The sequence below is a fragment of the Neophocaena asiaeorientalis genome, unplaced genomic scaffold, assembly GCF_003031525.2.
Source record: "Neophocaena asiaeorientalis asiaeorientalis breed wild unplaced genomic scaffold, Neophocaena_asiaeorientalis_V1.1 scaffold90, whole genome shotgun sequence".
Lineage (NCBI taxonomy): Eukaryota > Metazoa > Chordata > Mammalia > Artiodactyla > Phocoenidae > Neophocaena > Neophocaena asiaeorientalis.
The window spans coordinates 1,150,367-1,175,345 of record NW_020172445.1 but is presented as its reverse complement, the minus strand read 5'-3'; the positions used below and the strand labels follow the sequence as shown (position 1 = coordinate 1,175,345).

The window sequence follows — 24,979 nt, the reverse complement described above, 5'->3', positions numbered from 1 at the left end:
CCGTCGAGGATGCGCTGATCCTCCGCAGCCATGGCCTCAGCAGGGGCTGAGAAGCGGCCAGGGGCCCAAGAGGGAACAGCATTGGGGCAGTCACAGCTTACGGTGGTGCCTGGTGGCCATGCGCAGAATTCTGAGGTGACCAATTGGCTGTCTAGCCTTCAAACACTTGGCCACAGAGCTTTAGGAGACCAGCTTCTGTGCAATGACCCCCTAACTGCCAGGACAGGCTCCACAGCCTGGGAGGGGCATGGACTGGTGCCCTTCATCCGTATTTGGTATCTAATGGCTGATCCCTGTATCCTTTGCCTGGCCATGGTGACCAGTTACCTATGTGTCACCTCTAGTGTCCAGTTATGGGAGACCAGTGCCTAGTGCCAGCCCATGAAGCCTGCCAAACCCAGGGTGAAGACAAGTGTCCAACAGGGCCAGTCTCAGAGCCAAAGATCCAGGAGGAAAGACTCAAGCTGGAGGAAGAGAGGCACAAGCCAGAGGTGCAGGCACTAGAGGAGAGAGGCCCCAGGCCTATGGCTTCCATTGTGAGGACCAGTCATGGTCTGAAGAGGAAGCCGGTCAAGTGAGGGGGCTTTCAGAGGGAAGAAGCTGAAGGGCTGGGGAGGTGGAATGGGGGTGGATTCCGTAGGATTCCTAAATCGGGCATTCCTGCAGTGTACATACTTATCCCCTGCCACCACCATCACTCCTCCCCTCTTCTGTCCCTCAAGAGCTCTGATGTAGGGAACATCCAGAGAGGGAGTCTCAAAGCCTTGTAAGGGGCTGAACTCATGAGCTCTTGGCCCCTGTCCAGCCCCGGGCCTCACTCACCAGGAAAGGGACAAGAATCTGGGCCTGGGGTGGTAGGCAGACAGGGCTATTCCCTAGGACAGGGCACAGGAGCCAAGGCTGGAGGCTGGCTCCTCAGGCCTTCTTGTCCCCTAGCCTCCCAGAACCTAGCCACCAAGCCCATCCTAGGGCTGAAGCTGAGCTGCCACAGGGGATGCCGCTGCAGAGGGAGGAGCGGGAGAGTAGCCAGAGTGAGCCCTCGCCGTCTGCCAAACAGCACAAAAAAGCCAAGAAGCGCAAGAGTGTGGGAACCCCAGTGCTCCCTGTGGTGGCCAGCACAGTGTCTGCGCCCTCAGAGACCTTAGGACTGGAGCGTGAGTGGCATTCCCCGGGCCTTCCCTTTATCCCCCGCCTGCTGGACCCCTGACATGGCACAGCTTGGCGCTCCAGCACCTGCCCTGCCCCGGGTCCTTGCAGGAAAGGCCCAGCGCCTGCGGCCCCTGTACCAGTACATCAACTATTGCAACCCTGAGCTGAACCAGGCACGGGAGGGGGACAGAGAGGCCGAGGCTGAGGTGAAGCCTGAGTCGGAGCTGGCCCTCATCCCCAAGGAGACAGGTGTGGAACAACTGTAGGCCTTGCTGCCCACGGCAGGTGAGCTGCGCTCAGGCCTCACTTTGCCCTGCCCCAATATGTTCATGACCCCCACCTACACTCTGGTTCCCCTGGGATAGGAAGCTGGCGAGGAGCCTGGGGGTTTGCCCAGCCTGGGCGTCAGCGGTTGCCTCAAGGCTGAGATGCTCAAGTCAACTCAGGTGGACACCAACAAGATGCTAAGTGTCTGCGCTGCCCCACTTGTACCCCCACCCTCTCCTCAGTACAAGTGACTGTCCTGCCCCACTGGGGGCTCCCCTTCTCCCAAGCCTGAACGAGAGCAGCAGTCTATGGCCCTAGGCACTCAGGTGGAAGAGGGGATTCTGCCCCTACCCCTACTTGGGACCTTGGGTTTGCTAAAAATAAACGTTTTTCCTTTTCTCAGACTGTGATCCCCCAAATAAGATGCCTGAAGAGGGAGAGGCTGGGAAGAAGGGTGGAGGATTCCCCAGTACAGTGAACTGGATTGCCCAAGAACTTGACAGAAATATAGATTCCTGGGCACTACCCCAGACCTAAATGAATCAGAATCTGCAGGGGCGGGGCCTGGTTCTGTGCATTTAAAACCTCCTCAGATGAACCTGAAGATCAGACAAGAAAACAGTGGGGATGGAAAGGCGGTTGGTAAGGAAGAACTTGGGGAAGAGAAAGGAAAAGAACTGTCAGGTCATGGGAAGCAGGTGCTTGGCCTTGCTCCGTCTCCCAGGGAAGGGGCCTGCGTTGATCTGACCTTGAGGGGGCCAACACTTGGAATCCTTCTGAGGTGGCCGAGTTCATTTGCCTGTCCCAGGAGGGGCAGCTCTCACAGCTGGACCAGACTTTGCCCCCAGAGTGGCCCCTGGTGACAGAGGAACTGGTGCCTTTTTCTGGCAGGCAAGGGGTGGTGGTAGAGGTGAATGTTCTCTTTGGACCCCTGTGGCTGAGCCACTGGATGACTGCGGTGCCTCATCCTCAGGGGTCTCTGGGAAGAGGGGGCCAGTGCTGGCCATTTTGGAAAGCCCCTATCCTGCTGCCTCCTGGTCCTCTTGCATGTCCCTCAGACATCGTGAACACAGGGAATTCCAGATTAAATGGATTTCTCCTCCCTCCAACCTGCTTTTCTTCCTGTTTCTCATCTACACAATTGTTCAAGCCAAAATCCTGATAGCACCTCAGACCCCATCCTATTCTTTACTCATTGACTCCTGCCAGCTAATCAGGCATGAAGGCAGGTGAATCTACCCTCTCAGACAGAGAATCTCTCGGACACCCATCAGCACCCTTGCCTGGGACACTGTCATCTCCAGTTGAGAGCTCACTAGTCTCCCTGCCGGTGGGCCCTTGCCCCACCAACCCACCCAATGATTCTGCTACACACTCCTGAACCCCTGATGGTGTTGCTACCCCTCTAGCACCCTGCCCCTTTTACCCCAGCTACCTTAAAACTTTTTAGTGGCTTCCTGTAATTCCCTGACCAACTACACCTTTTCTTACCTTCCCTCTCTGCCTGTGGGGCTTCCCCTGCCTAAAATGCCTTTATTTCTTCACCCTCAACCTGGCTAGTATACATGTGCCCTTGAAGACTCACGGCGCCTTGCTTCCTGCTGAGCCAGGCAGCACCCAGTGCTGTACTGCCCTGCACTGTAGCATCTACACGCTACTATCACTGTGGGTTATAGAACTATTTCGGGGACTAGACTGTGAACTCCCCAAGGGCATGTGTCATTGCACCGCATCCACCTAACAGAGGGGCCCCATGAAAGGCACCAAGATAAGGAGACCAAGGTGGGGAGCCAAGGAAGCTGCAGAGAGGGACAGGTTAGGATCTGAAAGGCTAAGGCCATCCAAAGTCCAGGACCATATGGGGGGCCCCTGTAATAATGGCCTGGCCATCCAGGAAGGGAGGGGGTGGGCAGGCCCAGGTGGAGCAAGTAGGAAGAAAATGGGCATAATCCCAGGCTGTTCCCTCTTTTAAGGGTCACTTGGATGCTCACTGGCCCCATGACAAGGCCTCAGGGCAAGCCATGGGGTCAGGACATTTATTTTTTTGCCCACACTTCTCCCTGGGCAGTGACTTGACTGAGCTAGGAGATACTTCTACAGGGACCATGCAGACTGAAATGCTGTCCATAGGGATGAGCACGAATCCTCCAAGAATTTTAGAGGTAGAGGGCTCTTCAAGATAACTGAGTTTGATCTCCTGACTTTATGGCTGAGGAAGCAGAGGCCTGCAAAGGAGTGGCCTTGCATGAGACCACACCCTGGGGCCCAGGGAGGGCCTGCCCTTTCCTGAGCCCTGAAGATCTCTGAACCTGGAGGCTCTCTGGCTAAGGCCTGACCCAAGAAGGCTGAGCATCTCCCTTCTCTGTGTGGTCTCCAGGGCTGGAGGTGTCGGCCAGGCCAGCACTGATAAGGAAGATCTGTTCCTATCTCTTCACAGGTGACGTAGGAAATACTCAGTAACCACAGAAGAATCAGTCTGTTTCCTGAGGGCTTATTCACTTGTCAGGCTTGTCTAAGCAGGGTGGGTGATAGTAGCCCCAGAAAGGAACAAGACACCGCTACCACTCCTAGAAGCTCACTCTAAGTGTGCAATGCGGAGGCAGCATAATTCAGGGAGACGTGATAACGGAAGGGCTGAGGACCGAAGCTGTGGCGCCACAGGTAGTGGGGGTGACTGCCACTTGGCCTGCAGGAGTGAAGAGGCAGCTCTCCAGCTGCTTCCTGAAGGACAGAGTTGGGTGGCCTTCCAATCAGAGGATATGCCAGGGATGAAGCCTCACTAGTGTGGAAGGTGTTAGCCCCACGTAGGAGGGCCATTTAGCATGGCTGAAGCAGAGGCCTGGCTATCAGACCAGGCTGGGTGTAGGCAACGAGGGATATTGGCCTGACGTTTTGGAGAGGTTGCTCGGGCATCAGCGTGAAGGGCCGAATAAGGAAGGGAAAGACTGGGGATAGGGAGGTGAGGAGGCTGCTGCCATTGTCTGGGTGAGTGCGAGGCCTAGATTTGGTTGGGGGTTGGAAAATAAGCAAAAGGTATTCTGGAAGTTCTCTTCTGCTTGCTGGAACAGAGAGGAAAAGCTAACTGCCTTTTCATTGGCTTGGAAAAACTTTATTTTGACCCAAGAAAGATCCTGAGATTTGGGAAACAGGTCCTGGAAGGTGATGCTGACTTCCTCCAGGAGGGGGAGCTGCAGGACAAGCCTGGAACCAGTTGACTGTCACCTCTGGGAACCAGAACCCTGCTGGCTTCCTTGGCAACAGGCATCTGGGCCACTTCATGGTACCTCTCCTCCCCCACACCAATCCAAGAGATACAAGATGGTAAAGATGTCTGAGGGATGGCCATGGACCTAGGTTCTGCAGAGTACCAACAGAGGACCTGGGTCCTCAAGAGTAGCTCTGCCCTAAGCCCATGTACAGTCGGCCCCAGGACTTGGTCGGAATCCATCTTTGTAAACCAGAGGTTTTGTTGCAGTCCTATAAAACCTAAGTGCCACTGTGGGTCAATAACGTGGCCCTTTCTTAAGTAAGAGCATCTGAGTCGGATGCAATAGATGCATGTGCTTTCTTGGTCAATACCCAAATTTAGGGGGGATCTCAACATCCTGTTAACACACAGAAGGATGACCTGGAGCTGAGCCGGGAGGAAGGGAGCAGCTTCTCCTCCTTCACCTCTACCAGCATCCTGCCTGGTGGGGTTCTTTCTACAGTCCACCTACTAGTTCAGGCCAGGCTGAGATTCCTGCTGTAGAGAGGAATGTAACCTGGATGAGGACCCGAGCGGGGAGGGGCAATGCCTGGGCACTCAAGAGTCTGAGATGCCACAGGCACTAAGGAAGGAATAGTTCAGGGTCAGGCTCTGTAGTAAGAGGACCCTGACCAGGCTCCTAGCTCTGTCACTTATAACTTACAGGAGGCAAGTAACTTTGCCCCTCTCTGCTCTGAATAACGGGAATATTAATAGTAGTACCTCGTAGAGTGGTTTGGATATTAAATAGAATAATACACGTGAACCATCTATCCCAGGGGCCCCAATACGCAATAAGTACACCCCAACACTAGCCACTGTTATTTTATCTCACAAAGACAAGGTCTGAAACCAGGACAATACAGGGAAATAGGCCTGGTGACTCCTATAAAGGGTGCCAGGAGGAAGAGGGAGCCCTCTCTGAGCCTTTCTCTTTCTGGTGAGGAGTCCACAGCAGGCCAGAAAGAGGGAAGATTAGAGAAGGGGAAAGTTTGGTCCAGACTTAATTCTGACAGAGGAAACAAAGGAGTAGATGTGTCCTTTCCCACCGTCCTGCCCCACCTGCCTCTGACTGACAGGGTTAAAAGCCTCTTCCTGTGGGGACAACAGGTTAGTAAAAGTAGAGCTGGAGACTGGCTGGCTAGGCCAGGCAGTGCTCGGCTACACCCCGGCTACAATGCTTCCGAGGGGCAGCGCCTTCCTCCAGTTCACCCCGTCTAGCCTCCCTGGGGCCACTCCTCACCCCTCCTCTCCCAGGGCTCCTCTGGAGCCAACCCCTTGGTTTCAAGAACAGAATCCTTCCTGACCTCCAGCCCAGAGAGACCTCAAACTCTCCCACTATCTCCCCTTAAACATCAAGCCTGATTGGCCCCCTGAAGTCTTAAGTCCTGTCTGCTGAGGAAAGACTTCTTGGAGGGCTCCGATGGGATTCAGCTGCAAGGAATAAGCCAGGAGATGAGGGCAGACAGTGGTAGGAGCCTGCGTGTCCCGCTAGATAGTGAAGGATCCAGAGCAGGTCAGGGCTGCCATGGAGCCATGAGGAAAGAGAAAAACAGAAACAAATCTACAACAATCAACAAGCCTTTCATTATTAAAGAAACCCAATCTACCAAACAAACAACCAACAACCACATGTCACAGTGTCAGACTTTCTGATTTATTAACATTTATCAGATGTCCCAGAGCTCTCCCTTGTCTCCTCTCTGCCAACTCAGGGGCCCTCTGCCCTAGGTCAACAGCCCCTGAGAGCTCATCTACTACAGAACCCCTCCTCCCTGCCAGGGAAGGGGCAGCCTGGAGGCCGGAAGGGCTTGGTCACATGGGAGCGAGGGCAGGTGCAGATCCCTGAGGGATGACTTCCTGCCCTCACCATTCCTGAGATGCCCCAGCCCAGGACGGGCATGGAAACAAGGCCTCTTGTCATTTCTCCTCAGGCCTGAGGAATCAAGCCAAGCTGGCTCCCTGCTGTGCTTTCTCATCCAGTTAAGACCACAAATAGGCTGATGAAGCCCCCAAGTCAAGCCTTTGCTGGAACTGCTCACACACTGGGGGCAGCTCCGCCCTGTGCAGTGTGCCGGCCCTCTCATCCATGGCAATAGGAACGGCACTGCCTCACCAGTCTGAGGAGTAAATGAGCACTGGAGGGGGCGTTCTCCTGGGGCCACCTTCGGATTCACCCGAATTCAACTCTGCCCAAGTTGACCTATCAAATGAAAGACACTGCGCTATAACCAAGCCCTCCCATCACAGCTCCTCCCTCACCCTTTGCCCCGTGGCAGGGAGCCCACGTGCAGGCTCACAGGTTATTCCGCTGGAGTGCCTCGCACAGGTTCTGGTTGGCGTCGGGCTCCTCCGTCAGCACCTCCACAGCCTCCCACTCCCCGGATCGGCTCGACCGTTTGATGGCATCCACCACGCTCTGCATGTAGAGCCCATCCTCGAATGAGGCGGCCATGGAGACGGGGGTATGGTCCCACGTGCGGCGGTCACCCTGCCCCTGGAAGGACTGGCGCAGGGCCTGCACCATGTAGACCATGCCCTTCAGGTAAAGCAGCGGGACATCCTGGGGCCCCTGCTCGGGGAGCCCCGTGCCCACAGCCAGCGAGTCCCTCAGCAGCAGCTCCTCTCGTGTGGCAGAGTTCCTCTGCCCGTAGAGGTCAGCCCCCCGGGCAACAAGGCGCCCCGCGGAGCCCACCACCATGACCTCGTGCACGAAGGCGCCTGGCATGTTGAAGTTGAGCGTTACTGTGCTGCATACACCCCCGCCCATGAGCATCTGGAAGAAACAGAAGTCATCGCTGGTGACATGCCGGATGCCACGGATGGCTGCATTCTGCCTCACAAAGGTCTTGAGCAGCCCATGTACCTTCTCGGCTCTCTGGCCGGTCAGGTGGGTCAGCAGGTCCACAATGTAGGTGCCCATGGTGTGCAGGCCCCCACCGCCCATGAGCTCATCACAGATCCAGCCGTAGTTGGGGCTGAGCAGGCTGCCCGAGTAGACGCGGGCATCACAGATCATCACTGCACCCACGTAGTGCTCGGCAATCAGCTGCTTCATGCGCACGAAGGCAGGCAGGAAGCGCAGCACGTTCCCCATCAGGCTCATCAGCTGCGGGTAGTAGCGCGAGGCTGTCACCATCCGGAAGGCATCCACCGAGGTTGCTGCCTTCTCACAAACCACATTCTTCCCAATGCCTGAGAATAAAACACAGCAGGAAATCTCAAAGTTCCAAGGGGTTTACACTGGGAAAAGAAAACCCATTTCTGGAAGGCAGGTGACTCAGGAAAGCTGCCTGAGACCAGGTGGTGACCTGGGACAAGAGGAAAGGTGATCAGCTTGGATGAAAACAGTACCCAGTGACTGGGACTAGAGAAAGAGTTATGGGCTCAAGAAAGAGAAGCAAGTTCTTAAAGGAAAAATGAAAGGAGTAGAGGCAGAAGGTACAAACCAGGAGTGGGAGGTAGAGAGGTGGTACAAGGTTAATTTTATGTGTCAACTTGGTTAGGTTATAGTGCCCATCGAATACTAGTCTAGACACTGCTGGGAAGATATCTTTAGATCTGATTAACATTTAAACCAGTAGACTTTGAGTAGAGCAGATTACCCTCCATAATGTGGGTAGGCCTCAACTCATCAGATGAAGGCCTTGAGAAAAAAGACTGAAGTTCCCTAAAGAGGAAGGAATTCTGCCTCCAGACTGCCTTCAGACTCAAGTCTGCAACATCACCTCTTGCTGGAATTCAGATTTGCTCTGTAGATTTCAGATCTGTCAGCTCCTACAATAGCATGAATCAGTTTTTAGAAAATAAATCTCTACCTCCCTCTCTCAATATACATCCTCCTGGTTCTGTTTATCTCGAGAACACTGCCTAATACAAGTGGGCTGGAGAGGTGGACATGCTTCTTGGACATGCTTATGTACCTTTATGCATTTATTAGATCATCAGCTTGGGGTAAGAAAATCAAATCTATATTCTAGGGGATGAGCTTGGCACTCTCAGTTGTAACTGCAGAAAGGGCTCTAAGATTCCTCGCAGATTGTCCTCTGAACACACTGGTTCAACAAGTTAGTGTAGTCATAAGGCCCGAAAATCCTTGGCTCCAGTAGGAGGGGAAAGGGAGAGAAAACATCCTTTCTGTCTCATGCCTGTTCTGAGTACATCGCAGCTGGAATGCACCCAGAGAGCAAAATAAAGCTAGACAAAGCCCTGAAGAGAGAGACCAAGAGGACTGAGCAGCTCCCACACAAGGAAAAGGAAGGGATCAACACTCCTCCACATCATGAGATGAAAGCTCATGAGGGTACGAACAGCCAAAAGACACCAACTCCTGGAGTATTCCTGTGACCTTGGGATGGTTCAAGCAGAAGAAAGTCTTATGCTAGTATCTTCAACAGAAAACTTATAAAGCCCAAGAGGTCGTATGGACTGGACACACACAGGTTTTGGGGTACAGCAAGCTAGGGAAGGGTGAAGACATCCAGTTATTCCATTACTCATTCCACAGACACTGCCCTTGGGGTGCAACTCAAATTCCACGACCTCAATTCACCCAAGAAGTCATGGGCTTCTTGAGGGAACAAGCTCAAGGGTCTGGTACAGATGGCAGAATAAGGGAAGACTTCATGGGGGAGTGCCGCCAGGGTGATCTTTAAGGAAGCAGATGTTCCAAGGAGCATAAGGGGGAAAGGACACCCAGGCAGGAAACTGCATGTGCAAAGGCACTGAGGAAAGGGCTGGGATTCCTAAAGTCCTGAGTGCACACCAGGAAACAGGTTGGAGGGTTTACACAGGGTCGATAAGAAATGTAGGAAATTGGATAGATAATTGGTAGCATCACTCACAAAGACATTCAAGGTGGTGGGGTAGGTTTGGGGTTGGAATCCCAAACTGAGCTCGATACTCCCTTCCCTGAGTTTTCTCCATCTCAGTCAATGGCGATTCATTTCTCCCCGTTTCTCAAGCCAAAATCACGGATGTCACTCACATCCATCCCACTTTCAATCATCAGTAAATCCTGTTGGCTTAGCTTTCAAACTACATCCAGGATCTCACCAGTTCCCACCACCACCAGTGCCACCTTCCTCATCCAAGTCACCACACTTTTTTGCCTGGATTATTGCAATGGTAACTTAACTGGTCTCCCTCAGTCTTTTTTTTTTTTTTTTAAATACATTTATTTTATTTATTTATTTATTTTTGGCTGCATTGGGTCTTTGTTGCCACGCGTGGGCTTTCTCCAGTTGCAGCGAGCAGGGGCTACTCTTCGTTGCGGTGTGTGGGCTTCTCATTGTGGTGGCTTCTCTTGTTGCGGAGCACGGGCTCTAGGCGCACAGGCATCAGTAGTTGTGGCTTGTGGGCTCTAGAGCGCAGGCTCAGTAGTTGTGGCACACGGGCTTAGTTGCTCCGCGGCATGTGGGATCCTCCGGGACCGGGGCTCAAACCCATGTCCTCTGCATTGGCAGGCGGATTCTTTACCACTGCACCACCAGGGAAGTCCGGCTTCTTTTTTACATTTTTATTTAATTTTTTATTTTAATAAATAAAAAATATTTATTTATTAATTTAGGCTGCGCTGGGTCCCAGTTGCACACACAGGATCCTCGCTGTGGCCTGCGGGATCTTTTCTTTTAGTTGCAGCATGCGGAATTCTTAGTCGCAGCATGTGAACTCTTAGTTGCGGCATGCAGGATCTAGTTCCCTAACCAAGGATTGAACCTGGGCCCCCCACGATGCGAGCGCAGAGTCCCACCCACTGGACCACCAGGGAAGTCCCTGGGTGTAGCTTCTTCTGAAGGATTCTGTTCACACAGGCTCAGGAGGGGAACTTGTCTGGCCACCTTGCAACAGAAACAATGAGGCCCCAGGACAGCTGACTGCTCAGAAAGGGCCATTTATTGGTGCCAAACTCGAGCTTTGGAGCCACTCTGGGATTCAAATTCTGGTTCTCTCGGTTGGTTGCTGCATGACCTGGGACATTTCTAAACCTCTCTGGGCTTTGGTTTACTACACTGTAAAAGGAGAGTCACATCTACCATGCAGGGTAGAACAGTAAGTCAAATGAAGGCAGTATATGTAAAGTGCTCAGCCCAGCACAGCTCTGTCCCCGGTACATTTTATAACCATCACCATGAGAGAGACCCGGCAGATGTCATAAATACAGGAAAAAAAGGGTCCACTGTGACTCAGATTTTAAGACTCACACAGAAGCTACATTTCCAGGCCAATAATATCAATGTTCAATATTTTGAAATTTTAATTTTTAAAAAGAAGTTTAAAGATCAACATGAACATAGATGAGTTTTCTTATTCTATGTGCTGTTTATCAGGCCTCTCATAGAGTTAGGCCCAGACCAGTCCTTCGGAAGCTCACATCCTGACAAAGCCCACAGGAGATAATCTGGTGCCTTTGGCCAATCCTTCCAAGCTCCCCTCACTTCCTACCCTCTCCCTTGCCACCCTGGCCCTCAAGAACCCCACAGAGCATTTGCCATCTGCACATATGGGATTCTCGGGCATGAACTCCCAGTGTTACGAAGCTCAGTGCTGCGGCAAGGAGGAACACATGTGTAGCCTATGACCCAATTCAATCTCTTCACTTTACAAAATTCTTGAAATCTCCTGCTCTCCTCTAAACAGTAATGAAAGCTTTACAACAGGTACTGGCAGGACAACAGGAGAACGGCTAGCCAAGCGTTACATGCCCAAGGCGGGGAGCAGTGTGGAAAGGGCAGGGGGCCAAGGCAAGGGGAGAGGTCCTTGCACAGGGGTCCAGAGCTGGAGCAGGGCCCTACAAGGATAGTAGCCCCTAACTGCTATCACTATCTGCTCTTGGAGGGTCTCCAGTGCTTCCCCACACTTGTGGGATTTTAGGATTAGGGACAGGAGAATCACAGTACTGGGTGAGAATTTGGCCACTTGGCTGCAGCTCTGGCCAACCCAGAGGTTTCCTGCTACAACTATGCACAGCAGGGGTTGGGGTGGACACTGCAATGTGGGGAGGAGAGGAGGTGGGCTGGGAGGAAAAGGACTCCTGTGGCTGCTGAGAGTTTGGTGGTGATAAAACTAGAGTAAGTAATATTTACTTCATGCCACGAGAGGTCAGGGAAGGGGAAGAGGCCTTCCTTCTTGAGCCTGAACAGTAAGAGAGCTTTTGAACTTGGGACCCAGTAGTATTACTAGTGTGGGAGCTAAAGGCCATCTTGAGTTAAACCAGGCTCCTGCAGGCCAACTGCACAGGTCCTGTACCTTTAGGAAGAGTGGTGTTGCCTTCAAAGACATGTTTATTTAAGTTTATCTAGCTTTCCTGTTAGGAAATCAACGAGATATTAGAGAAGCTGAAAACCACTTTTGTCTCCAGGGAATGGGGAAAGCATGGATGCTGAGTGCCATTAGCTCAGATCTTCTGGAGGCTGAACAAGTTCCAGACTGCAAGCCTCTCTCCAGCTCATGCTCCCCAGACGACCTAGGAGTAAAGTGCCTTAAGAAGCTGCCCCAAACCACCTCTTTGTTCCTTAGTAACGCACCACAGGTTCACAGCTCTGGGACAACATCGCTGTTTCCCTTTAGAGGTGTGGGACTAGACAAATGATTTCACACAGCAGGGAAGAGAAGCAGCCCCAGAAAAAGCAACACTTTTATGTTTTACAAAATCCATGGATTCTGCCTTTTTTTTTTTTTTTTAACAAAGAATGTTCTGCTACTTAGAAAAGAAAGTTTGATAGCCACCAGACAGAATCACTGCTGCCCACAGCCCAGTCTCTCCTGGGTCACAAGTCCCTGTCAGCTCCCTGAGTCACACCAGCAGACTGGGCTTGCACAGGTAGAATTTGTGAACACTTCCATTCAACCAGTGTGCCAGGCCCTGTGCTAAGCTCAGAGGATACAACATCAGGCATGATCTCTACTTTCAGACAACTTACAGTTTAGTGGGAGAGAAAGCCATTAATCAAATTATCCTATGAATACAAGTAGAATTGCACTTGTGATAAATGCAATGAAGATGATATTAATGTTAATATGAAAGATATAGCAGGGACCTGATCTGGACTGGGGGTCAGGGAAGGCATCCCAAGGGACTGGTGTTCTTGGGATTATATTTTCTGGGTCAGGCTGCTTAAGGAATGATCCCTTGTTATCTTAAGAGCCCATGGGGAAAGGATTGGCAAACCCAGCATTTTTCTAATGAAGCACACAAGTACCAAGAACTGGGCACAGAAACTTACCTTTTAGTGACAGATTTAAGAAAACATTCAACTATGGCAAAAATGGTGGGGCACTTTGTACATTAAAATTTTTCTGAACCACTTCTAAATTGAGAAATAAAACATTAGAGTCCCTCCCTCTCCTTTAAGGAATTCATGGGAAAGCCACACGGATGAAATCTGAGGTGGAAGAAAATGAAAAGTCAAACAAAAGTAGAAAATAAGACCCTGATAAAACCATACTTCAAAAAGACACATGTACCCCAATGTTCATTGCAGCACTATTTACAATAGCTAGGACCTGGAAACAACCTAAGTGTCCATCGACAGATGAATGGATAGAGAAGATGTGGTATATATATACAATGGAATATTACTCAGCCATAATAAAGAACAGAATACGGTCATTTGTAGAGACGTGGATGGACCCAGACTGTCATACAGTGTGAAGTAAGTCAGAGAGAAAACCAAATATTGTATATTAATGCATACATGTGGAATCTAGAAAAATGGTACAGATGAACCTATTTGCAGTGCAGGAACAGAGATGCATAAAGAACAGATATGTGGACACAGTGGGGGAAGGAGAGGATGGGTTGAATTGGGAGATTAGGTTTGACATAAGTACACTACCATGTGTAAACCAGACTCCCGTGCTCCACAACAAGAGAAGTCACCACAATGAGAAGCCCGCGCACTGCAACTAGAGAAAGCTCACGCGCAGCAATGAAGACCCAATGCGGCCATAAATAAATAAATTTATATTTATAAAGATATATATATATAGTCCTCCAACCTACAGAAAAGTGTTTCACATTTGAGATCGACTCAGAACGCTTAGTTCCATTTCTAAGCTACATTCAACTCAGTGAACACTTACCTAACGAACATCCAGAGGAGATGCCTACTATTTATTTTTGATGTGAATTTAATTTAAACAAATCTGCTGTTCCATGTGGGACAACAGGAAAGCCTGGCTTTCCCTTGTAACGTGATGCCAGTGTCTTTCTTGGTCAGTACTCGGAGGCAGTCATATATCATGCTGGAAAGGCTGAATGATACCCTCATTTCACAGGGGCCCACACAGGTTGAGAGGGACAGAAATAGGGTCAGAAGTGGGGTCTGATGTCAAGGTCAGTTTGGTGCTCTACCTACAGCAGTTTGTGTACTCACACCAAGTCATTTGGGAAAACAGGCTCAGTGACTCCTTTGGGGCCTAAGTGGGCAGTGCCTGAGGGCAGGTCCAGCTGACAAGGGCTCTCCCAGCCCAACCAAATTGGCCCTGTGGTCATGTACCTGCAAGAACAGACCAAAGACCCTCATTCATACCCTCCTCCTTCCTGACAACAGAGATGTGGAGAGAAGGCTGATGGCCTTACTTCACTGAGGGCTGGGATACAAGACCCCAGAAGCTTCTGGTCATCCCTGTCCTTCCTGTTTATATTAAATGGCCCAAAGTCCAATGTTTTCCTGTACCAGGAAAACAGCAGGCTTGGGCCCAAAGAACTCTGGGGTTTCCTCTTTCTTCTTACACAGCTCAGAAATGGCCTCTGTGGGGACCCTAAAGTTCAAGAAGGTGACCAGAGTCTCTAGCACTCTGCCTCTGCACACACCCGGCCTCACCAACCTGCATTCATGCCACAAGGAATGGTGAGAAGTCAAGTGACCATGGTAGCTTGATTCCCTTGAACCAGCCCTCTGTTAAAGTGTTGGCTTAAGTCTACTTCTAAACCCAATCTGGGAGCATTATCTGCCCTAAAAATCTAGGGCCAGTGAATAGCTCCAATGTCACACATCCTCAGAGAGAGGTCTCTGGAAAAAGACAAACCATCTATAATTTTTGGCCAAAACTTACATGCCCTAAATCAACAACCAGACAGACTGCTATTCCTGCTCACTTCAATGAACACTTATCCTCTCCAACCCACTGGGCTAGAGGTGACAGACACCCTCTTATCCTCAGACTACGGGAGAGACAAGCAGCAGAGCCTTGGACCCTCCACCATGATAGTGGCCAGAAGGAGTGGCGGTCAGCCTCACGGCATATCAGTTCCTGGACCCACAGATCTCTGACTGCATCAGAGGGACACCTGGCTCCCATCACCTTATATAAAACAATTACTCTGTCAATTAATTATATGCTACCTGAATTGTTACTTAAGTCTTTTCTCATTTACCTTGCAATGTGTGTTACTTCTAGTCTCTTCAACTGGACTGTGAAATCTGAAAGCAGAGACAGCTCCAATCCAACACTGCTGAATGTCAAGAACGACATCAGGACAGTGCCTAGCACACAGGAGACATTTTTTAAAAAACTGCTGGATGAATGTTTACTGGTTTGTTTTCCTATTAAATTAGATTCTGATTCCTACATAAGACAAAGAGAATAATTTTTCTACAGCTGACAGGAAAGAGAAGCCCAACAGGAACTGCAGGAGAACAGCGCACCAAGCCATGCCCAGCCAGGGGCAGGAGGTGGCCGAGCAAACTATTTCCGGAGGGAGCAGAGATGTGAGCAGGCTGATCTGTGGATCCCGTCAGGGAAACCCAGCGCTGTCAGAGAGCCTTCCCACCCTCTGGCATACAAAACTGCAAAGCTTGGCGGGAAGGGTGTGTGCTCAATCTAGTCAAGGACTGACAAAATATGAGAAATGGCAGCCTTGATACACATCCTCTTCTCCTTTCTGTGGTGCCACAGAAATGGAAGAACAAATGCATCAATCACAGCCAATTCCCCAGTGCCCAGGTCTTTGAACTCTGACTTCACAGAGGCAAACTTTACAATGCCTGAGATGTAATAATCTCTAGCCTCTGTGACAGGCCAACCCGAAAGACATTTGCTTAATTTTTGCTCAGGGATTTACTTATTGGAGGTGGGGAACGCTGAATGTCTCCCAGCCACTGGAGCATTTCCTCCCCCAGCCATAAGGCCTCCCAACGTGCCCTCCCTCGGCACTGCTTCAGGGATGAGTGCTGTCCCAGACCCAGGCCCAAGAAGGACCACCCAGGCCCAGAGGAGAGCAGTGTCACTCAAGGACCACTGAGAGGGAGGCGCAATCTGCCCTTGCTATGGCCTGACTGTCCGTACCTAGAGCCTTCACAGATATCTGTCGGGTAAGCGGAGGGGGGATGTTGATGCACACCAGATCCACGTCTTGATGCAGCAAGACGTCATCGGTCCGGCTGGTGTAGAAGGTGATGTTCATCTCCTCGGCAAGCTGCTTCGCCTCCTCCTCAGTCTTCCCCCACAGGGCCTCCACCGTGAACCCTTCTGCCCGCAGCAGTGGGACCAGAACCCGGGCAGAGCTGCCAGTCCCAAACACGCCCACTCCGGGAAGCATCTTCATGCTGGCTTCTCTGTTCACCAACTCATCTCCTCACAAGAGTCTCCAGCATGAGTACGACCATCCCACAGTCCTGGTCACACATGGCTCCTGGAACAGCAAGCAGGACACTGGCTGTTAGTGGAGGGCACACTCCGCTGAGGCTACTTTCTGGGCTGATTCAGAAGCAGCAAGTTCTCTGCCACAAAAGACAAACGAAATATTGCTCCAAACTGAAACGCTGCAGAAGCTTCTCCCATGAAGACTTAAGGATATTAGCAATATCTATCTACTAGGAGGAGGAAGGATGAAAAATGAGTAAAGCTAGGTTCAAATTTCTGTTCTGTTACTTAATTTTTGGTGTGACTCTGGTCAAACCACTTAACCTCCAGGGCCTTAATTTGTACAAGTTCATGATTCTATGATATTATATTACAGAAGAAAAAGAAGAGTGTTGTTATATTACAGTAAAAGATGAAAGAGAACTATTTAGGTGCTATACACGTTATAATTTAAAAGTTAAGGGTAGCAAGCATAGGAAAATGTTCACTAGAAACCAAAAATACCAAAAAAAAATTTCAACTACCAAACTGGCAGCAGCAGCAGCAGCAATAACAAGGATATTTAGAATGAAATTTATTTATTTTTGGCTGCATTGGATCTTCATTGCGGTGCACTGGCTTCTCATTGTGGGGCTCGGTAGTTGTGGCACACAGGCTTAGTTGCTCCGCGGCATGTGGGATCTTCCTGGACCAGGGATCAAACCCGTGTCCGCTGCATTGGCAGGCGGATTCTTAACCACTGCGCCACCAGGGAAGCCCAGAATGAAATTTTTAATATAAAAATATCCATGCTAACGTTGACTAAGATAGTGAAAAATTGGGAAATGAGATAGATGTTCAATAACAGTAGTGGGTTAGATTGATAACACTACAGAGCCACTGAAAATCATGAGTAGAAGGCCCTCAATGACCTGAAAGACATCACCATGTATTCACTGAAAGGACAGAAAACAGTATGTGAAGGATGACAACAATTTCGTTTAAAACAAAACCAGAAAAAGCACAAAAGGTGTATGTATGTATGAGACTATACAGGATATCTCTATCAATAACCATACTCCATACAGAGGACATAACAGAAGGACCTGAATTTAATAATTATTACTCACATTGATGGGATTGTGGATGATTTTTGTTCTCTGAACTTTGCTAAATTTTCTACAATGAATGTTTCTTACTTATTATGGAGTTCTTCCTTCTGATCACAAGGGTTTATAAAATGAAATAAAGAACGAGACCGAACTAAAGTCTGCTTGGAAACCACAGTGAGATTTAGGTGTGTGCAGGGTTCAGGTTTCTCCACACAGCACTCCCTCAGCTAAACCAGTGGTCCCCACACTAGCTGTGTATAGAGTCACTGGTGACCCCAGACCCACTGAATCAGACTGTAGGGATGAGGCTATGTCACCATCACTTTCTTTTTTTTTTGGTTCTTATTTTATTGTGGTAAAATACACATAAAATTTACTATCTTAACCATTTTTAAGTGTACAGCTCAGTGGTATTACATACATTCATACCGTTGTGTAACCATCACCATCATCTACTTCCAAAACTCTTTTCACATTGCAAAACTGAAACTCTGTCCCCGTTAAACAATAACTTCTCATTTCAACCCCTCCCCCCAGCCCCTGGCAACCACCATGTCTCTATGAATCTGACTACTGTAGGTACCTTATATAAGTGGAATCCTATAGCATTTGTCCTTTTGTGGCTGGCTTATTTCACTTAGCATGTCCTCAAGGTTCATCCATGGTGTAGCTTATGTCAGAATTTCCTCCCTTTTTGAGGTTGAATAATATTCCATTGTATGTATATACCACATTTTGCTTACGCATTCATCTGTACATGAACACCTGGATAGCTTCCACATCTTAGCTACTATGAATAATGCTGTTATGAACATGGGTGTACAAATACTTCTTCCAGACTCTGCTTCCAATTCTTTTGGGTATATACCCAGAGGTGGAATTGCTGGATCATATGGTAAATTTGTTTTTAATTTTATGAGGAACTGCCATACTGTTTTCCACAGGTCCTGTACCATTTTAGTTATTATTATTTTTAATTAATTAATTTATTTATTTAGGTCAAGCCACGCAGCTTGTGGGATCTTAGTTCTGCAACCAGGGATTGAACCCAGGCCCATGGCAGTGAAAGTGCCAAGTCCTAACCACTAGACTGCCAGGGAACTCCCAAGGTCCTGTACCATTTTAAATAATAATTTTATAAACACTTACAGTCCCTTAGTCTACCAATTATCTTTTTAAAAAATCTGACTACTTTCTGCAAATCACAATTTTTAAAAAGTTGTATCCAAATGTTGGATATCCAAATGCTGTTCTACTTTTATCCACGTAACATTGCTTTACTTGCATCTCCTCACAGATCAGTCAACCTATTAGTCAGTTTAATGGATACATGGCATTCCTTTTGTAAATCCATAATAATTAACTACCTCCTTCCCCAACTGTGAGCACTAGCAACATATACATCTCTTCCTTCTCCATCCATGCCATCCCCCCACCTTTCTGGTCATTTCTGAGCACTACTTTCAGGCTCCCCTGCTCTTATCCTCAGCTCCTTCAATGTTGAGCTTCTCGAGGTTCTGTCAGAGGTGTCCTCTTCTCTTCTTGCTCCACATATTCTTTTTCCTACTCATGTCCCAGGCTTTAATTAGTATACCAGTGACTTCCAAATCTGCAGCACAAGCCCAGCTTTCTCTCCAGGGCCTCACACCCATATATTCTAAGCTCCACAAAACCCACATGACCAAACCTGAACAGAAGCAGTAAAGTAAGATGGTGAGAACACACAAAGTGAAGGCATCCAGGACATCTGGGTTCAAATTCTGGCCTCACCACTTCCTAGCTGAATGCAATGTTTTTCATGGGAAAAGCAGGTCTAATGCTGTTTAGCTCCCGGGGTTTTTTGAAGATTAAATGAGGTCCAGTTGTAAGTGCCCAGTGAAGTATCTAGTATACAGTCAGCATTTAATAATTATCATAAACCTTCCCTCAAACATTTTCTTCCTGTATTCTCTGTCTCTTGGTATGTCACCATCATCAACTCAGTTCCTCAACTCAGAAAGCTGGCCAGCATCGCAATCTCTTTATTCCCTTACCTGTACACGTAACTCATCATCAAGTCTTGTTGATCCTCCCTCTTTATTATGTCTTAAATCTACCCCTTCTTTGATATCCCCTCTGCCATTGCCCTAGTCTAGCCCCCAGCACCACTCACCTGGATGACTGCAACAACCTTCTACTTGATCTCTCTTGCTTCCATTCTTTCCTTCCTTCATCCATTCCTCATACTGCGCAGAGATCTTTCTAAAATGCAAACGGAGTCACATCACTCCCTTCCTTTTTAAACACTTCAGTAACTTCCCATTGGACTCGGTATGAAGTCCAGATGCTTTAGTATGACTTACAAAGCCCTGCAAGATCCAGAAATCTCAAGACAGGTCTAGCTTTGGGTAGGGTCACTTTCAAGGGTTATCTCCAGAAGAGATGAGTTTCAAAACACTTACCTAGATAACCTAGTAAGAAGAATGCTCTGTGAAATTACTAGCTATAAACCAGTTAAAAGCTGGGGAGACAGTTACTCAAGATGAAAACAATGGCTTCAGAGTAACAGATGATGAGTGTATTTTTTCTTTCTGGGAGAATTAAACAGTGGGGAACAGTTGTTTATTGAGCCCCTTTTAGATCATATTAACATATAAATTTGTACATGAATTTTCACAGGAGAATTAATCATAATAGCCAAAAAGTAGAAACAATCCAAATGTCCATCAACTGCTGAATCGGTAAACAAAATCTGGTATAACCATACAAAGTAGTACTATTCAGCCACAACAAGTAATGAAGTACTGATACAAGCTACAACACAGATGAACCTTGAAAACATTATGCTAAGTGAAAGAAGCTAGTCACAGAAGGCCACAAATGATTCCATTTATATAAAATGTTCAGAACAGGCAAATCCTTGGAGACAGAAGGTAAATTAAGGGATGGGGGAAAGGAAGGAATTGGGAGGTACAGTAAAGTAAGATGTTCTCACCATCTTACTTTATTGCTTCTGTTCAGGTTTGGTCATGTGGGTTTTGTGGAGCTTAGAATAGATGGGTGTGAAGCTCTGGAGAGAAAGCTGGGCTTGTGCTGCAGACTTGGAAGTCCCCGGTATACTAATTAACTTTATTCTTCTATATTTGGTTATTTAGTTGTTCCAGCCCCATTTGTTGAAGAGACTAGTCTTTCCCCCAGAATGACCTTGGCACCTTTACCGAAAATCAGTTGATCATAAATGTATGGGTTTATTTATGGACTCTCAATTTTATTCCATTGGTCTATACATCTGTCCTGAACTTATAGTAAGTTCCGAAATCAGTAAGTGTGAGTCTTCTAACTTTGTTCTCTTTAAATATTATTTTGGCTATTATGGGACCCTTGTATTTTCCTATAAATTTTAGGATCAGTTTGTCAATCTGGGATTTTGATAGAGATTGCTCTGAATCTGTAGATCAGTTTGGGGACTGTTGTCACCTTAACAATATTAAGTTTTCTGATTCATGAACATGGGATGTCTAATTTCTTTCAACAATGTTTTGTAGTTTTTAGAGTATAAGTTAGTACTTCTATGTTAAATTTATTTCTAAGTATTTTATTTTATTTGATGCTATAGTAAATGGAATTATTTTCTTAATTTCATTTTCAGATCCAGCTTCTCTTTTGCTTCTACCGTAGATACAACTGTACTGTGTGAAGTATACATCTCTGTTAGGGGTTGGTTTGCCTGTATAGCCCACAGTGCAGCATCCTACAGTACTGCTTGATCCTACCTGAAGGACACCTGTGCCTTTGTGAACCATGGACATAAGCATGACTTGAGCTGCCTCTAACTCCAGACCCCTGTCAGCTTCCTGCCTCCTCCTGTCTCTACTCTCTGGGCTGTGGAGCTTGGCTTGTTCCCTGCACTCTACCATTTCTACCATTGGGTTCTAGCTTATGTGGGATCTTAGTTCCCCAAATGGGGATCGAACCCGTGCTTCCTGCATTGGAAGCACAGAGTCTTAACCACTGGACTGCCAGGGAAGTCCCATCTTTCTTTCTGATGGTGAATAATGTCCGTGGCCTCTCAGCCACCTCTCTTTCCTCTTTGCTGATAATTCTCTTGCCCTTACAGGATTCCTTTCTAGTTAGAGAACAGGTCAGTCACATACTATCTTCTATAATTTTCATGTCCTGAACTCCCTTTAGCTATTTTGGTCACTTCCTGCATTTACAGGTTTTTGGGGGGTTACTTACAAGTCATGGAGCTTGAGAGTGTAAAATCTGTAGCACTACACAGTAAGATTCTGCTTAAACTTTGTGGGTCATTCATTACAACAGCTCTAAGGGTCAGGTGAGTGAGACATAAGCCACCATAAGCAAGGATGTCCGTGTCCTCTCTAAATTCCTGCCCAGGGCACACTTCTTCCTCTCTCACACCTCATTCCTTCATGCTCTAATTATATTTGGGTGTATATTTGCACTGGTGGCTTAAAACAACAGAATGGATTAGGAGAGATTTTAATAACCTCTGTTTCACTGACAGTGACTCAAAGGGCAGCTTCATTAACATCCATAAATAAGGGGGCAAGAGCTGGCCTCTGAGGAAGCCAGATGGCATGAGGCTAGGCAAGCTTGACTAGGTATTTCCTGCTCCAGCAGACAGAACTGGTTTTCCTCATTTATTTCAGTGATCACGCTTTCTCACCCCCAACATGTCCTATTGCTTGCCCCCAACATCCTTGTACATACCTTTCATGTGCCTCCAAGGATCTCCACAAACCCAGTCCTGCCTAGCTCACATGCATTCCAATCATCATATGCTGGTCAGGAATGGAGGGGGAAAAGTGCCTTGACAGGACTGACTATATATAGTTTGACAAGGTTATAGGTTATGGGGAAGGTAGCACAGAGGTTAGAAGCATGGAATCTGCAGCCAACCTTGCCTGGGCTCAGATCCTGGCTCCACCACTGACCAACTAGGTAACGTCAGGTAAGTTTCTTAATCATTCTGTGCCTCTGTTTCCTCATCTGTAAAATGGGGTTAACTGTATGTACTTCATAGAGGAGTTAAGGATTAAATGAGTTAATATTCATGAGCATTTAAAACAGGGCCTGGCCCATAGTAAGTCACTACATGGATTTTTTTTTTTTTTTAAAGCTATGTATGACTGCCTTAGATATCTCCTCTTCGAAAGCTGTGTAGGACTATGAAGATAATATTCTAAGCTAATATGCAGTGAGTGCAATAGGCCAGGCAGTGTTTAGTGTAATGTACAGTATATCCCTTCAAGTCCACGCAACCCTGTCTTATAGATGAGGAAAGCAGAAGCTTAGAGTGGCTAGGTAACTCTTCCAGCGTTCCACAGCTGGTTTTGTGTAACACACCTGCCACAACTAGCTGTGAAACCTGGAGCAGGTTACTGAGCTTCTCTGAGCCTCTGTAAAAACAGAGGCTTGTACGTGTGGAACAACTCTTCTCTCATCCTTAGCGATGAGTGTGAGCCAGGAAAGTTCATTCTGCTCCCTGGCTTGGCGACTGCTTGCCTCAGCTCCACCATTCAAACCAATATTGCTCTGTTCCTACATCACACCTTCATTGAGGGCCCCAACAGGGAGACTGTAGGGGATAAAAAGATGAAAAGACACAGTCTTAACTTTGGGAGCAACAAGTCAGAAAGGGAGTAGAAGCCAGAGCTGGTGGCACAAGTGCTAATCTAAGGAGTTTGGACTTTGATTGGTGGGTGTGCTTGGTACTTTTGCTCTGTCCCACCTTCGCCACCTGATCCCCTCTCTGCTCTGCTCTGTCCCCCACAAATCAGAAGGTCAGTCTCTAAGAACTATATCACATGGGCTTCAGGCCCTCTGGCTTCCATTTGGGTCCAGCCAATCTCAGGAGGAGATCAGAGCACAGGAAGAAAGGTTACACTATTCATTCTCTGCCTCTCTCCCTACCAGCATGTGGCTCTGGCAGGAGCTGTGATCCTTGACCCAGGTCAGTGCCTACGGTGGACCCCTCTCCCATAGCCACAGATTTTGCTGGGTTCCTGTACCCCTCCCTTCCCCCACTGTGCCTAAGGTGGTAACAGTATCAGCTGTAGCCAGTCCCTGCCAGTCCCTGGGTGGGCCACCATCCCTTGTAGGTTTCCCTTACCGCACTCACCATCGTAAATAATCTCTCCATTAAAGGCTTTTCAATAGCCCTCTGAATGTGCGGGCTGTGTCCTGCCTGGACCCTAACTAACACAGTAAACAAAGCAAAGTACTGAATTTTCTTTTTTTTTAATTTGATGTAGGTGGAATAGAGTTCAGGAGACACTAGACACAGAGAACCAGTTAAGATATAAAATAAGAGATAAGGAGGGTCTGATGGAGGAAATGAAGTGGAGCAGACAGCTATCAATAGGACCTGGGATTATGAGCAGAGAGGGAAAAGCCAAAAATGGCGCCACACTATAGACCAACATCCCGCATGAACATAGGCACAAAATCCTCAACAAAGTATTAGCAAACTGAATCCAGCAATGTGTTAAAAGGACAATGCATGATGACCAAGAAAATGTAAGGCTGTTTCAATATTCTAAAATCAATTACTATAATTCAACATATCAAGTCATGAGATTATTCAATTGCATTAATTAGAAAAGCAAATTAAAACTTATTTATTACAACTACACACCTATTGGAATGTGTGAAATTCAGAAAATCTGGTATCAAAAACTGGCGAGGATATAAAGCAGCTGTTCATTGTTAGTGAAAATGAAAAATGGTACAGCCACTCTGGAAAACAGTGTGTCGTCTTTTAAGTTAAATATACACAGCATACAACCTAGCAATCCCACTTCCAGCTATTAACCAGGAGAAATGAAAACTTATGTTCACACAAAAACCCATATGTGAAGGCATACTTTATAATGTCTAATGTTGGCTTTATTTGTAACTGCCAAAACTTGGAAGCAACACAAATGTCCTTCAACTGGTGAGTGGATCAACAAACGGTAGTATATTAATGTAATGGAATACTACTCGGCAATAAAAAAAGAACTACTAATACACGCCACGACATGGATGAATTTCAAATGTATTATATGCTAGATGAAAGATGCTAGACTCCAAAGGCTCCATACTGCGTGATTCCATTTACATCATATAATAAAAAAGGCAAATTATAGGGGCAGAATAATAGATCAGTGGTTCCCAAGAATTGGGGTCAGGGGCCTGAGGAGACTACAAAATGCCACAAGGGAATTTTGGGGGTGGGGAATGGTGAAGGAACTGTTCTATATCTTGACTATGGTGGTGGTTATATGACTATATGCATTTGTCAAAACTCATAGAACTGTACACTAAAAATGGTCAATTTTACTGGTATGTAAATTATATTTTAAAAAAATGTGACCCCCTAAAAATTGATATTGAAGTTCTAAGCCTGGGAAGTTGTAGTATCATTAAGAGAAACAGGGAAGCCATGAGGCCTGACGGTTGAGACACGTGCCAAAACTGGGATTTGTGGATTCTGTTCTTCCCAGACTGGCTAAATATCATCTAACCTTCTGTATGTCTAGTCCATGGAGCCACAGCTTCTGCAAAACCACAGGACGAGACCCATTCCCCATCACAGAGGTGGGCCAAATCCAATATGACACCTGTTTTTTGTTTTTTTTAAAATTTATTA

General features: G+C 47.6%; 2 protein-coding genes across 11 annotated transcripts in view; one reads left to right on the top strand and one right to left on the bottom strand.

Annotated features, from left to right (window-relative positions):
- Positions 1-30: 30 nt before the first annotated feature.
- On the top strand, positions 31-1,667 carry CUNH16orf86 (chromosome unknown C16orf86 homolog). Its single transcript, XM_024733258.1, is given in 4 exon segments — positions 31-135; positions 345-574; positions 907-1,154; positions 1,258-1,667. Coding segments are annotated over 4 exon segments (993 nt in total).
- Positions 1,668-6,298: 4,631 nt separating this feature from the next.
- Positions 6,299-24,979, bottom strand: part of GFOD2 (Gfo/Idh/MocA-like oxidoreductase domain containing 2) — a 37,058-nt gene continuing 18,377 nt past the window's right edge. For 3 of the 10 annotated variants that reach the window (XM_024733647.1, XM_024733653.1, XM_024733662.1), the window contains exons 2-4: positions 15,956-16,301; positions 6,964-7,858; positions 6,299-6,866 (exon numbers count right to left, since the gene is read on the bottom strand). In XM_024733647.1, the coding sequence (XP_024589415.1) occupies positions 6,776-6,866; positions 6,964-7,858; positions 15,956-16,214 (1,245 nt within the window). In that variant the 5' untranslated portion in view covers positions 16,215-16,301 and the 3' untranslated portion in view covers positions 6,299-6,775. Of the gene's footprint in view, positions 7,859-15,955; positions 16,302-19,495; positions 19,585-24,979 lie in introns of all 10 variants that reach the window. The other 7 variants (XM_024733639.1, XM_024733632.1, XM_024733691.1 and 4 more) reach the window with 5 other exon arrangements.